At 55.5% G+C, this 13,568-nt stretch overlaps 1 protein-coding gene across 2 annotated transcripts in view; it reads right to left on the bottom strand.

Moving 5' to 3' along the window:
* Positions 1–13,568, bottom strand: part of MYH9 (myosin heavy chain 9) — a 92,400-nt gene that overhangs the window by 21,811 nt on the left and 57,021 nt on the right. For both annotated transcript variants that reach the window (XM_036250820.1, XM_036250821.1), the window contains exons 6-17: positions 13,183–13,275; positions 12,337–12,400; positions 11,677–11,775; positions 10,892–11,035; positions 10,061–10,156; positions 9,050–9,168; positions 7,491–7,643; positions 6,387–6,560; positions 5,482–5,655; positions 3,634–3,748; positions 1,181–1,374; positions 704–825 (exon numbers count right to left, since the gene is read on the bottom strand). In XM_036250820.1, coding sequence (XP_036106713.1) covers positions 704–825; positions 1,181–1,374; positions 3,634–3,748; positions 5,482–5,655; positions 6,387–6,560; positions 7,491–7,643; positions 9,050–9,168; positions 10,061–10,156; positions 10,892–11,035; positions 11,677–11,775; positions 12,337–12,400; positions 13,183–13,275 — 1,547 coding nt within the window. The remainder of the gene's footprint in view (positions 1–703; positions 826–1,180; positions 1,375–3,633; positions 3,749–5,481; positions 5,656–6,386; positions 6,561–7,490; positions 7,644–9,049; positions 9,169–10,060; positions 10,157–10,891; positions 11,036–11,676; positions 11,776–12,336; positions 12,401–13,182; positions 13,276–13,568) is intronic.

The following is a 13,568-nucleotide window of genomic DNA, read 5'->3' as shown; positions in this document are numbered from 1 at the left end:
GCTTCAGTGGCCTGGAATATGTGTGAGAGGAGGCCGTCGAGACGGCGCACGGACGGAGTTCCTTTCCCATCCCGAGGAAGAAGGACACCTGGAGAACCCCACCCGCCCTTTCTCAGGCTGAAGGGCACAAGGGAGGCCCACCGTTTTCCGGGGAGTGAACGGAAGAGCTCGCGGTGGACCGCTGACCTCACTCAAGGGTGAGCTTTAGGTTGGGATCACTAACGCCCACCACCCGAGTCTGTGACCCCGGAAGGCCACTCATCTCTTCCTGAGATACTGCTGGGCTCTGCCAAGAAGCAGGACAGCCCGAGAAACAGCGCTGGGTCATGTTAGCAACCGGCACCAAACAGTCACTAGGCAAGCAGGACAGTGCCATCAGGTCCCTCTCCGCACACACGACAGGAAGCTGTGGTGTTCCGCTGCTTCTGCTTCTAGCACGTTCCTCTGACACCCAGGTCTCGGGCTGATCTCCGCCAACCCCAGCTCCTCTAGCTGGGGCAGTGCCAGGCCCCGCAGTCACTGCGCGTGAAAGCCAACACGCTCATTTTCTTCCCAGTAATGAAAGGAGGGAAATCCTCCTTCATGGAGAGGGTGGAGCAGAGAAGGAACGAGTGCGGAGCCGGCCACACCTCCGCTCTGGGTGGCCGCGGAGAGGGCTCCCTCCTGGCAGTGCGAGCCGGGGGGGCTGCAGGCCGCGGCTCACCTCTGCCGGAACTCCTGGAAGACGACCCGGTTGGGGAAGCCCTGGCGGCAGATCCGAATGCCCTCGAGAACCCCGTTGCAGCGCAGCTGGTCCAGCACCAGATGGGGATCCAGTTTGCCAGCCTAAAGAAAACACATGGGTGAGGTCTCGCTTCTGCAACTAGGAACTCATGAAGAAAGTCGGCATGGGCCCCTCCGGACTCAACAGAGCAAGAGCCTCAGGAGTCCCAGCGGCTCACAGGCGTGGATGCTAAGTTACACGATGCACGTCCTGGTGAGGCTACGAGACAGCGTCACCAGGTGGAAAAGCGGGCTACAAATGTAGCCTCTCTCCTGGGAGAGCCTCGAGTCAGCCTGCTGATGGGCTTCACCAAGGGTGCTGTTTGCTGCAGGGGAAGAGCCGCTGCTGCTGGGGAGATGGACAAGGGTGGGGCTCCCGCACGTGCCCTGCCCACACCCCACTACCGAGCAGCCTCACCTTCTTTTCATGGTTCGGAATGATGCAGCGGACGAAGTTGGGGTTGGTGTTCCTCAGTGTGGCCATCAGCTTGGCCAGCTGCTCCTTGTAGAGCTGCCCCACGGTGCGGAACATGCCCTTCCGTGTCTTGAAGGCCCCGGGCAGCGCTGTCTCCGACATGCCGGCCACCTGGTCCAGGCCGATGATGCGATCCACTGCGGAAACCATGCAAAAGCATGTGAATACCCGGCGGTCCCAGCAGGGCAGGAGAAAGACAGACATCTGGACAGAAAAAGACGAAAGACTACAGAACAGCAGGACCCTTTCTGCTTAGAGTCCAGTCATCTCCAAATGTTGAGCAAACTGCCCTACGAGACGGAAGCAGAAAAGGGGGAAAGACTGCAAAGCTGTCACCGCTGGCCTCTCCTGGGGGACAGTCCGTAAGTTATGCGTGTTTGGCCCTCTCTAGAAGCTTCTATTCCCAAAGACACACATAAAGCTAATATTTGGGAACAGTGAGCCTAGCTATTCCACCAGCCTGGCTCTGAGGCGGTGTTAAAACGTCTGACAGAATCCTGTAGTCCTGTGGTCGCCGTTGGGGGTGGCGGGGGGGTCAGCATGCTGAATTCCCATTGCCCTTTACCTAGAGCACGAGGCTAGGTCAGAAGGCAGGAGCACTGGAGCTACCGGGCCAGTGCCTACAGGACTCTGGTGATGCCCACCTGGGGTCTGCCCAGGCTGTGCTGTAAACCAGGGACCCAGGGCGGCACCTGGCGGTGCAGGAGTGGAGTGCTCCAAAGAGCTGCGCCAACGGTGGCTTTCCAGCCAGCACCCCTCGAGCTCCGCAACTTGCTTTGTCTCTGAGCTCACGGGTCTTTAGCATCTGAACCAACCCTCCAGAAGTTGCCCTTGTCACTGTGACTCGTGCCCAGAGCAATGAAACAAACTGCTTCCTCCACCGCGTAAACAAAACAGCAAACACCCAATGAGACCGGCGACCTGTGGCCAGAACTGAGCAGGAGGCAGCACTGAACCTGACGCCCTCCGCTGCCAGAAGCGGAAGTTAGGGATCCTGCAACAGTGTGTTCACGGCCAGGTCTCAATTATCTATTCGAAGACAGCAAAACGGACAGAAACTCAAGACAGAAGCCAGGAAAGAGGCAGGCCCAATGAACCAATTAAAATGGAAGACATTTTGACCTTCCGTACTTAGGACCCATACTGCTGGCCACCAAAGGTTTCCTGGGAGTGGCTGACTTGTCAAGGCCACTCGGCTTGTGCGGAGGAAGATCAAACATGCCCTATAATAACTGGTCATTTCCGTGGGCCTGTCCTGTCCCTGGAGGCCTGCGCCCAAGGAGCGGGTGTGCCTGTGGAGTGCTTGCTGGACGAACACACAGAGGCACTGTATTTCAGGAGCACATGCACAGGCAGCGCCACAACACCTAACCTCATGCTGAGACACCGCAGCCACTCAAGCAGTAAGACGCCACCTGCACCCAGTGGAGCTCTGAAAAGTATATGGGGTTTTTTTGGTTTGTTTTTTTGCATTCATCTCCAGACAGAGCAGGATGGAGAGAAGGAGGAAGAGAGAGAGAGAAACATCAATGTGAGAGAGACACATCAACTGGTTGCCACCCACATGACCCCAACCAGGGCCGGGGATAAACTGCAACCGAGGTACCTGCCCTTAGTGGGAACCGAACCCGGGTCTTTCTGGTCCACGGGCTGGCGCTCTAACCGCTGAGCCAAACTGGCCAGGGCGAGCAAATAAATTTTTAAACAAAATTTTCCATTAAGATCTATAACGTGAAGTCTCCTAACTTGGCTGGTTTTGTATCAGAGGCCCGCGCCAGGTCCAATGGGAAGAGCCTTCCCAAAAGCCCGACAGACGAGGGCAGGGGCACAGTCAGGCGGGAAGAGCCAACAGTAAGGACAACTCAGCAGAAGCATTTGCTGCACAGCCCTGGATGCACCACACACAAGGGACGCCACTCAGGGTGGCCAGTCACCTGGTTCTAGGTGGAGAATGGGAAAGCGCTGATAGAAATAGGCTCTCTGAGTGCTCTGCATCTCTGCAACAGAGAGGTTAAAGCAAAACCCAGGCAGAAGTGGGGGAAACTGGCGGACACTGTGAGAAAGCACAGCTCCAAAGCCACCGGCCTACCCGGGAGAGGTGGCAGTGCAGTGCGGCACAGGGCAGGTACCTGCGTGGCCAGGCCTTGGGCCACCTGTGACTTCCCATATGTGGAAAGCCCCGAGAGGCAGTGAATATGCAGCATGCCCAAGGGCACGCGAGGGCAGCTTCACCCTCTGGCTTGAGGAGACGGTGCTGTGGGAGCTACAGCACATGAAACCCCCCGCGGCCTGGGTCAGGGGGAGATGTGCCCCTTGTTTTGTGGCTCGGCCACTGCAAAGGTGGGGAGAGCCCCGCTGCAGCCACAAGAAGACGGGGCGGAGGGCAAAGGGCATACCATCCTTCCACAGCTCTGAGACAAACTTGTCGGAGGACTGGTGCAGCAGCGTGGCAATGTTGTCGTTCAGGGGGTCCATGTTCTTCATCAGCCACTCGTCGGCTTTGTAATCCACCTGCAAGAGCAGAGTCCCAAATCACAGGCTGCCAAGTCACAGAGAGCACAGCCTCTCGGAGGACAAGCGGAGCCCAGGTGCAGGGAAGTTAAGACACATGAACACCCGACTTGGTGTTTCTGTCCCTAAGGAGGACATGAGTGACGAGCAACTGGGAAGCAACAAGACGCTCTCCGTGGCGCTGCGCAGACAGCAAACCATTGAGCAACACAAGCACCCGCAAACCAGACTAAGAAAACCGTGCTGCGGCTACACAACCGAATCCTCTGGGTGGTTTCTTATTATTTTACTTTTAGGTATCAGGACAAGAAAGAAATATTCTAGAAAGACATACACCAAGATATTATAATTTTTGTCTTTTCAGGATGTCCAAGTTTTCTCTAATGAGCATCCATTATTATCTTTTCTGAAATATGTTCTTACAAATTCAAGTAACATACTGTATCTTCATTGCCAAGACCCCAGAACGGTATGGACAGAGCAGCGGCTGCCCTGGCCTCTCTCTGCCTAGCCCACACACCGCCCAGAGCTAACAGCTCTTCTCTGGCCAGCGGTCCTCACGTGCACCACTGTCCGTGACACATGTGACGTTGCTTCTTTTTCCCGAGGAGTAGAGTTACATTCAGAGAGACGACAAACCCGGGCACAGCCAGCCTGCTGGTCCTTTAGCTGTTGCAGGGCAGCCCAGGTGCCCAGGTGCACACAGCCAGCCTCACCGCCGTCCCAACCCCTAGTGGGCTTCGGGTGTGCCTGTCGTCTGCATTATCAGCAACGCCGCAGTACAAGCCCCTGTGCGGTCTCTGCACACCTGCACTTCTAACAGGTGGAAGTGGAGCGGCAGGTGCAGGGCATCACACAGGTAAACCCACAACGGGTTTTTATGGGTACTTTACAGTCAAGAGTTAGCAGCCTTAAGAACCGGAGGAGCAAGTCGAAGAGGCCGGGCAGTGTGGGCCACGTGCAGGAGCAGTGGGCGAGGACCACGGTGGCTCAGGAACTGTGCTTGAAAGCCCAGGTCTCTCCTCACTGGGTTACCTTGGCAACAAAGCCCTCAGCGCCAGTGGTGGCTCTCCACCAGGGCGAAGGTGTCACACCGCACCTCCACCATAATAACTGTTTGGCAAGGTCTGGAGACATTTCTGGTGTAGGGAGGGTGCTACTGACCTCTGGTGGGAAGAAGCCAGGGATACCGCCAAACATCCTACAAACACAGGACAGTGCGCGACAGCAGCGACTGTCTGGCCCATGACGATGGTAGTGTGGGGGTGGAGAGGCCCTGCCCTAGAGCACTGACCTGTGCCCAGCGCTGGGCTTCACAAGCTCATTTAATAAATGTAAGCCTGTGAGGTGGCAGTCACCCTGTTTGCCAGAGGAGGCAGTCCAGGCTCAGAGAGGTTGAGTAGCCAAAGGTCACAAGCGCAGAGCTCTGAGCTCCAGAGGCCCTCAGCACTGAGCAAACCCACCTAGTGATAACATAGATAACAGCATACCTGAGCTCCCTGAGCACCTTACAGGGTCACTGAAACCTTCCAACACAATGTACACGTGACAGGGCTTTGCGAGGTGTGACAGCTGTGTGAATGCTGATTGCTGCCACCGGGCACATTACTGGATGAGTCCCTGGACAAGAATACTATGCCCGTCCCCTGCCCTGGGGCTGCCCAGCAGTAGTCTTAGCATCACTTCCACCGCTGCGATGGCCCAGCCAGCCCCTCCCTGTGTGCTCCACGCACCTTGCCGGCGTAGTGGATGATGCAGAAATCAGCTTTGTCCTTCAGCTGCTTGGGCTTCTGGAACTTGGGGTGGGTGCCCTGCTCCTGCACCACCTTCTCCACGAAGCTCTTGTCGGTGGCTTTGGGGAACCAGCACTCCTCATCCAGCAGGGCCAGGATGCCAGGGGGGCCTGCCTGGAGGAAGCACAGCACCACACAGGAGAGTTTCGAACCCCACCTTTGAGTAATACTCTCAAAATGCACAAACTTCTGATCACTAAACAATCCAGTGTCACTCTGGTGTACACTTCTCAAGCAGCTCAGGATTCGGGGAAAATGTGAGTTCAGAGTGTTTAAAACACTAATCAAGACATAACCTACAAACAGAAACAGCCCGGGTTCCAAAAGAGCGCACACAGCCCCAAAACCTAACCCAAACGGCACCAGGCAAGAGCTTTCGACAGAAACCGACGGCCAAGGGGAAGGGCCTTCTAGCTACCGCGTCCACCAACGGCCAGCGCTGCGGGACAGAGCCGGGTGCTGTGCTGGTCCAGGGAGGACAGACGCGGGCATCACGAACAGCAGTCAGCGCCCTGGGTGCAGTCCCACAGCACAGCGAGAGCATCTGGGCCAGGACCTTGCTACATAAAAGCACGCCTGTTTCTTTAGGACAAAGAAAGGCTTGTTGAGCCCACCCCTCAAGTAGATGCTGGGTGGTCTTCTGGGACTGAAAACAGGAAACCCAGGCACCAGCCACATCCCCACCTGGTCAGCAGCTGCCCAAAGCTCCCAGGCACCAGATCTAAGCCCCAGAGTTTATTCCTCCAGGTGGCACCAACAGGAAAGGAACTAGACACCCACAACCAACATGGAGGGCACGAGCGAGGCCAGGTCAGGTCTGAGATTCGAGGAGGGTTGGCTCTTACTGGCTTCTCGATGAGGTCAATGCAGGGCTGCAGGTCGAGCCCGAAGTCGATGAAGTTCCACTCGATGCCCTCGCGCTGGTACTCCTCCTGCTCCAGGATGAACATGGTGTGGTTGAAGAGCTGCTGCAGCTTCTCGTTGGTGTAGTTGATGCAGAGCTGCTCGAAGGAGTTCAGCTGCAAGGAGGGAGAGCGAAGTCAGGGAGCCGCCCTGCACGTCCTCGGCCACTGCGCCCAGAGCCCCTTAGGAAGGACTGGGCAGGGATCCAGAAAGGAGCTCCTGGGCACCTCAATGCTGCCCCCTGGGGAGCCTAACCGATTAGGGGCCTTCCCGCAGCACGCCAGCGGCAGGGGTGCTTCCCACTCCGAGGCCCATGGACTTCCCTGTCTAACAGCCTGCTAGAGCCCTTCTAAGAATAATGTCTGAAAACACATAAAACAGATAAATGACAAAGGAAAAAGCTATGTTGAAATATAATTATCAAAATATTGAGACATATTCATTATGCTCCTCTATTAACAAGCAGGAGCCAGGGGGTGAGCGTGCACTTTATACAACATCCCTGCCACAGTGTGAAACCCTCTCATCTGTCCCGGTGGCAGGTCACAAGCCGGCTGCTCAATTCACAGTGAAAAAAAAACATGTTGTTTCAATGAGAGGCTGGCAAAAACTAAAGAGGTGATGTTTACCCCACCCAAGCTCATGGCTCCTCTGGAATCTCCCACAGAACCCCAGGTTAAAAACCTCTGATTTACCATAATTACCAGCTTTTTCCTACAGGGGCTCAAAGTCTTTATGGGCAAGGGCGATGTCTTGTCCCAGCATTCAATAAATAGTTGCTGGAAGAATAAATCCACAGAACGACCTGCCCAGGAAGCCCCAGGACACCTTCTAAAAGTCCCATTCTCTCCAGCCTGTCTGGTTGGCAACGGGCATGCTTGGTTCAGCTTCAAACACACCCAACGGCTCTCCCCTCTCCATGCCAGGAAGGAGATGGCCAACTCAGGTTGTATGGAGCCACCAGAAAGAGGCTTCCCAGACAAGGAGGAGGAGCCGAGAGGCTAAGGAGGCAGCGAGGAGGATGAGGGCAGGAGGGAGACGCTCACATCAAAGATCTCGAAGCCGGCGATGTCCAGGATCCCGATGAACGAGGCGCCCTGCCGCTTGGTCTTGTCCAGGGCCTTGTTGATGCGCAGCACCAGCCAGCGGAACATGCGCTCGTAGGTGGCCTTGGCCAAGGCCTCAATGGCAAAGTCAGCCTGGGGGCAGGAACACCGAGGAACAGAGTGTCAGATACAGGGAGCCTTTAAACCTGTACCATTGCCCCAATAACTTCACCTGCAGGGCCCTCCCCCAGAGAAACAGCCCTAAAAACGGGTCAAAGCTTCATGCACAGATCTGTTCACTGCGATGTTATTCACAACGATGAAGAGCTGAAACAACCTAACCATCCAACAATTCGGGCACAGCAGACTGAGAAAGACATTTGCGAGGACCTTTTCAAAATAAAGGGGGACATACTGAAGTATCTACGGAAGAAATGACAAGACGTCCGAGATTTGCTTCAAGTAACGCAGCCGGGGTGGGGGTAGGTCAAGTTAACGACGAGCCAAGGTGGGCATGCACTAGTCACTGGAGAAGCTGCCTGTGTGATGGGCGCAGGGGCCTCACCACACTCCCCTTTCTACTCTGTCTGCAAATGTCTGAAAAGTTCCGTTACAAAGAGCCAGGGTGACAGCCAAGTTAAAATAAAAGTAGAAAAGAAAGGCCTTGCGGGAAATAAAAAGCTGCCCGATAACTGTCAGTGGGCAGGACCATGAAATGTTTTCCACCGCCAGACCTTTCTGTATTTCCCGAATCTTAAGTGTTTGTGTAGCATTTAATGAGAAAATGAAGGTTCTAACTATGGGGGGTGAACAGCTGATGATCATTATGCATGCTGTCTTTCGAAAGCAACGTTCTCGGCTCTGGTGGGCCGGCTCCACGCAATCACCCGCAGGCTGTCAGCCACCAGCCAGCGTGAAGAACGAAGGACGGGGCTCTTTGGGAAAAGGACTGATTGACTTGAACTTCAAAATATTTTTGAGAGATGAGAGTAGCACCTTAAAACACCCATTGCCACTACAGAAACTAGAAACCACCCAGAGGGGAAAAGCGGGCCTGGCGGGAGGGGCCTCAGCTCCCGAGGGAGGTGGGCACGCTAGGAGGGGCTGCCTAGGAAAAGGCTCCTGCTCGGCTCTCACCACAGGCAGCAAGACAGCAGGTGGCGGAGAGACAGCCGCTTGGCACAGGCCTCCAGGATGGTGGATGCTGCCGCCACCCTGGCACCAGAAACATCAAGTTCTCGCTTTAGACCAGAACAGAACAGGCCTATGTCTTTGCCAACTGATCAGTCCAAACACTGGCTTGATGCAGAGGCACAAGGCAGCCTGAAGGCCGCACCTAAGGACCCTTCCTAAGCGAGTGGCTCTGGGCATGCTACTGAAGTCCCAGTCGGCCTCCTCATGTTCCTCCTTGTTCTCAGAGCTGATGTGAGGACTGAATGAGGGAACCCACACAGCAGTGCCTAACAGCCGATGGCCACAGCAGCCCTTCCCCTGGCTGCGGGCAGGACCCTCCAGGAGGAGGCAGCCCCCCCCCACCCCCCTGCAGTGGGCACACTTACCTGTTCCTTAGTCTGCGCCTTCTGGACATAATCCCGTCCCACCTTGATTCGAGGGGTGAGGATTCCTCTGGTAAAATCAGTCACGTTGATACCCAAGAGGTGGGACACTTTCTGGGCAGCTAATGTTTTTCAAGGAGAAGGAAGGGAGGAATAAAAAGTGTTAATTAAACCCGAGAGAACAAATTCCTCTGCTAACCGGTCGTGGGGGAGGCCGTGGTGGTAACGAGCGATCACTGCCAGGGCAACCGACTGGAACCTTCCTCAGCAGGGCAGACGCCCAGCCCCCTCGACCCGGCGGGCATGGCAGGGAGGAATTCGCCCGATCCAGGGCCCAGCATCTGCCAAGTGTGCAAGTGGGTCCTGCCCACAAACAGGATCCAGAGGAGGCAGGCCCACCAGGTCCCAGTGCAAGGGGACCGAACAGCTGTGCCCCACAGAAATATCTATTAATCCATACGCCCACAAGTTAAATCTTTCAAGGCCCCAAGAAGGGCACATTAAAGCTGATAACGTAAACAGGATCATGTGCAGTGACCCAGAGGCACAGCAGCGGTCAGGCAGATGCAGTGACCAGTGTTTCAGAGTCCTAATGTGCGTGCAGGTAAGTGTGCAGGACGCTGGAGCAGCAGTTGACATCACTCTTTTTTTTTTTGGTACGTGCCCTTAGTGGGAACCAAACCCAGGACTCTCTGGTCCATAGGCTGAGGCTCCAACTGCTGAGCCAAACAGGCCAGGGTGACATCACTCTTATTGAAGACAACCGGTTTGGTCCCAGGAACAAATGAGGGAGACGCTGGTGCACATGACCACGGCCTTTCTACCCCTCTCTGGTGCTGACTCAACAAAGAAGGGCGTGCTTAGGTGTACTTCACAAAAATACAGAGTGACAGCCAGCCAGTAACACACATACAATTAAAAACAAACTGGCGGGTAGAATTCTACAAGGCTTTCTCCTGAGCCGATCCAAGCCCAGGACTTGCCCCGTATTTCGGAAGGAGGACCAGGCGTTACCTGTGTTGTCGGGCATGGATGCCTGGTCGGTGTTGCGCTCCTTCTTGAAGACGATGTTGCCGAGCTGAAGAACCCCAGAGATGACCCGCAGCAAGCCTGGGGATGCAATCAAAGGCAGCTCAGAACCAAGCGGGGCTGGAATGAGCCCTGGGTGGGCCGTGGTCTAGTCTACGTGGAGGGCTCGCTGCCTCTCTGCCAAAGTGGCTGTCTCCAGGACCTCTGGCAGACCTCAGCTTGGGTACCCCTGTGCTTAGATACTAGCTCTGTTAACCTTCCCAACACTTCTAAATCCGGACCAAGGATACACCTCTAGCCCAAGGGCCCCTGTCTGTTTTTATAAATAAAGTTTTATTGGAACACAGCCAGGCCCATCCAATTACATATTATCTGCAGTGGAGCACTAATGCTGAGGAATGGGTGCACTCACAACAACTTTCTAAAGTAAAGTCTCAAACCCGTCACCCTCCCTCTGGGGAAATGGGAAGCCACAGGCAGGCTCCACACTGCTCTTCACTCTAAGCCTCACGAAGGCAAAGACCGAGCCCCAGCCCTTTCCCTCCCCCACTGAGACAAGGCAAATGACAAGGACTGCAGCGCCGAACCCAGGCCCGGGCAGCTAGCACCTGTACTTCGCTCCCCTCTGCGTACATGCCTATGGTACCACGGGGAACAAACAGCCCTGGAACTCAAACCTGAGGTACCATCTCCCACTCACCCAAGCCGCCCCCCGCCAAGAGTCAGAGCCAACGCAAAGCTCCCCAGGCCCCCCAGGTGCTCTGACGCCCGGCCTCTGGCCTTCCCTCCTTCACCCACAGCAGGGCCAGCCCGTACCAATTTGCTCCTCTTCGGGGATGCTCATAATCCTCATGGCCTCCATGGTTTCCTGGAACATGTCCTTGTCCTGCTGACCGGGGATGGTGACGTGCCCGTTGGACAGGAAGCGGTACTTGTTGTATGGCTCCAGCAGGAGGTCAGCTGTAAGGGGTGGATGGCGAGGCAGTCAGCGAGGTGCCGAAACCAGGGGCTCTAGTCGACACTGAAACATCAGAGGTCCAGGAGCCCGGGAAGAGCCCCGAAGCCCCGAGATACCAGAGGATGCCGAGGTGCCGAGGAGTCAGGAATGCTGACTTTCCCCAGTGTGAGACGGGCACGCACGGAGCCCACGAGGCCACGATTCACGGCTGCACACCCCACCTGGCCAGGCTTTCCTCGGCATGATCAGAAACAGAGACCAGTCCACAGGCTGGCCCGGAAAACAGTTTTCTTTTTTTTTTTTTATCCTCACCCGAGGACATTTTTCCATTTTTTATTCAGATAGAGCGGGAGGGGGAGAGAGAGAGAGAGAGAGAGAGAGAGAGAGAAACATCGATGTGAAGGGACACATCGAGTGGCTGCCACCCGCATGACCAACCAGGGCCAGGGACAAACTGCAACCGAGGTATGTGCCCTTAGTGGGAACCGAACCCGGGTCTCTCAGTACCGCAGGCCGCCGCTCCAACCGCTGCGCCAAACCGGCCAGGGCCGGAAAACAGTTTTCACTGCCCAGCTGGAGTGTGTGGCCCAGCTGCAGGAGCCCCAGTGCCCAGTGTGTGTCCAGCAGAGGGCCCAACACTCACTCTTCAAGTGCTCTCCAGCCCCGGACAGGAGATAGTAGAAGATGTGGAAGGTCCGCTCGTCCTTGGCTTGGCGGATAGCACGAGATTTCTCCAAAAGATCTTTGCGGATGTTGAGGAGTTCTGCAAGCTGGAAGGAAGGCTGCCCCCACTTTCCTCTGTTCCCATCAAAAGCCTCGGAACTTCACCAGACGAAAAGAATGGCACAAAACAGCCAAATAAAATACAAGCCAACTCTCTTGGCTCTATCCTTCCAGGGGTGGAGCTTGTCCAAAGCAGCGCTCACACTTGGGGGCCGACTATTTCAAAGGCCCCTTTTTCACCAGCCAGTGACGATCAGAAGACACCCACCAGCAAAGGCTATAATGCTGGTGTAGGTAGAAATAAATTAGCCTTTGTCCCAACTCCACCCCTCTGGGTGCCACACTGGATGAGCTTCGACAGTCCCAACCCACTGTAGGCTGAACTTCATCCTGCCAGTAAACAGGATCCTAGCAGAGAGGTTTTCAGTGAGCCGCTCCGGGTGCTCTTCCCAGTGCCTCGGACGAGGTATAATAGGCCCATACAAGGCAACTGCTGCTACCAGGAAGCAGCTTCCGCTCCAGCAAGGTCACTTCCCTCCCCTCTAGACCCAGCACTTGTTACAATTAACCACAAGGATACAAGTCTCAATATTGGCTCCCACGATGTAACCATTGACATCAAAGTTGATGCGAATGAATTTGCCCTAAGGAAAGATACAGAAGAGATCAGAGGCACCATCCTCCACTCCTGACCTCCTGCTGGTAAAGCCTGGAGGGAGGAAACCAATGTGTCTGGCAGCCAGGGGCCTTGCTCCCCACGCCACATGGGTATTCAGGACTCAGAAATGCCAACTGCTTCAAGCCTGGAACCAAGGTCCAGTGGTGCCCAAGTTCCTTCACACAGAAGTGTTCCTCACTGCCTGACCTGGCCCTGGGTTCTAACCGGCTACGGGCTACAGGGACAATCAGGGGCACCAGCAGTGACCCCCACTCCCTAGCTGGCTTTGTGCCACCTACATTCAAGAAGCTACTTAAACAGGTGCGCACCAACTGGAGTACAACCTAGCTGCTCCACACAGCAGGCCCAGGCAGCCTAGTCTGAATCTTCTTCACTTTTATTCCTTTTTTTTAATTTTATTTATCCTCACCCAAGGACATTTTTCCATTTTTTGTTCAGATAGAGAGGGAAGGAGAGAGAGAGAGAGAGAGAAACATTGATGTGAAAGGAACACAATGAGTGGTTGCCACCCACACGACCCAACCAGGGCCGGGGACAAACTGCAACTGAGGTAGGTGCCCTTAGCGGGAACCAAACCCGGGCCTCTCTGGACTGCGGGCTGGTGCTCTTAATTGCTGAGCCAAACTGACCAGGGCTGAATCCTCTTCACTTTTAAAGTGAGAGCACCCAGTTGGAAGGTGACATGTGCCAAAGCTCCGAGCAGGAGCCTCCTTCCCGCAAGCTGGGATGCGGCCGGCCGCTACTCACAAATCTCGAGGAGTTGTCGTTCTTCACGGTCTTGGCATTCCCGAAGGCCTCCAGGATGGGGTTGGCCTGCAGCAGCTGCCGCTCCAGCTCACCCTGGAAAGGAACCCAGCGGTGCAGTGAAGGCCAGGTAGAGGCCTGGGCTGCCAAACCTCAAACCTGCTCCATCATGCCGAGAGGACCAGTGGCCCGCCATGCCAGCCTCGGCCTGGTCTCTGGGTCACTCCAAAGCAACCTTCCCGTCAGAACACCGGAGACCTTGACTGGTTTGAACTCGATTCCCAGGACTGACCGACCAGCAGCCCTGGAAAGGTAAAGGAACCTGGTACGAGGACCCAGAGGTCGCCCCTGGGATGCGCTGGAGGGCAGGCGTGAGTACAAGAGACGCG

Source organism: Molossus molossus, unplaced genomic scaffold (assembly GCF_014108415.1).
Source record: "Molossus molossus isolate mMolMol1 unplaced genomic scaffold, mMolMol1.p scaffold_m16_p_10, whole genome shotgun sequence".
In the NCBI taxonomy this organism is placed as follows: Eukaryota; Metazoa; Chordata; class Mammalia; order Chiroptera; family Molossidae; genus Molossus; species Molossus molossus.
Note: the sequence above shows the minus strand (reverse complement) of the source record. Positions and strands in the feature narration are given on the sequence as shown.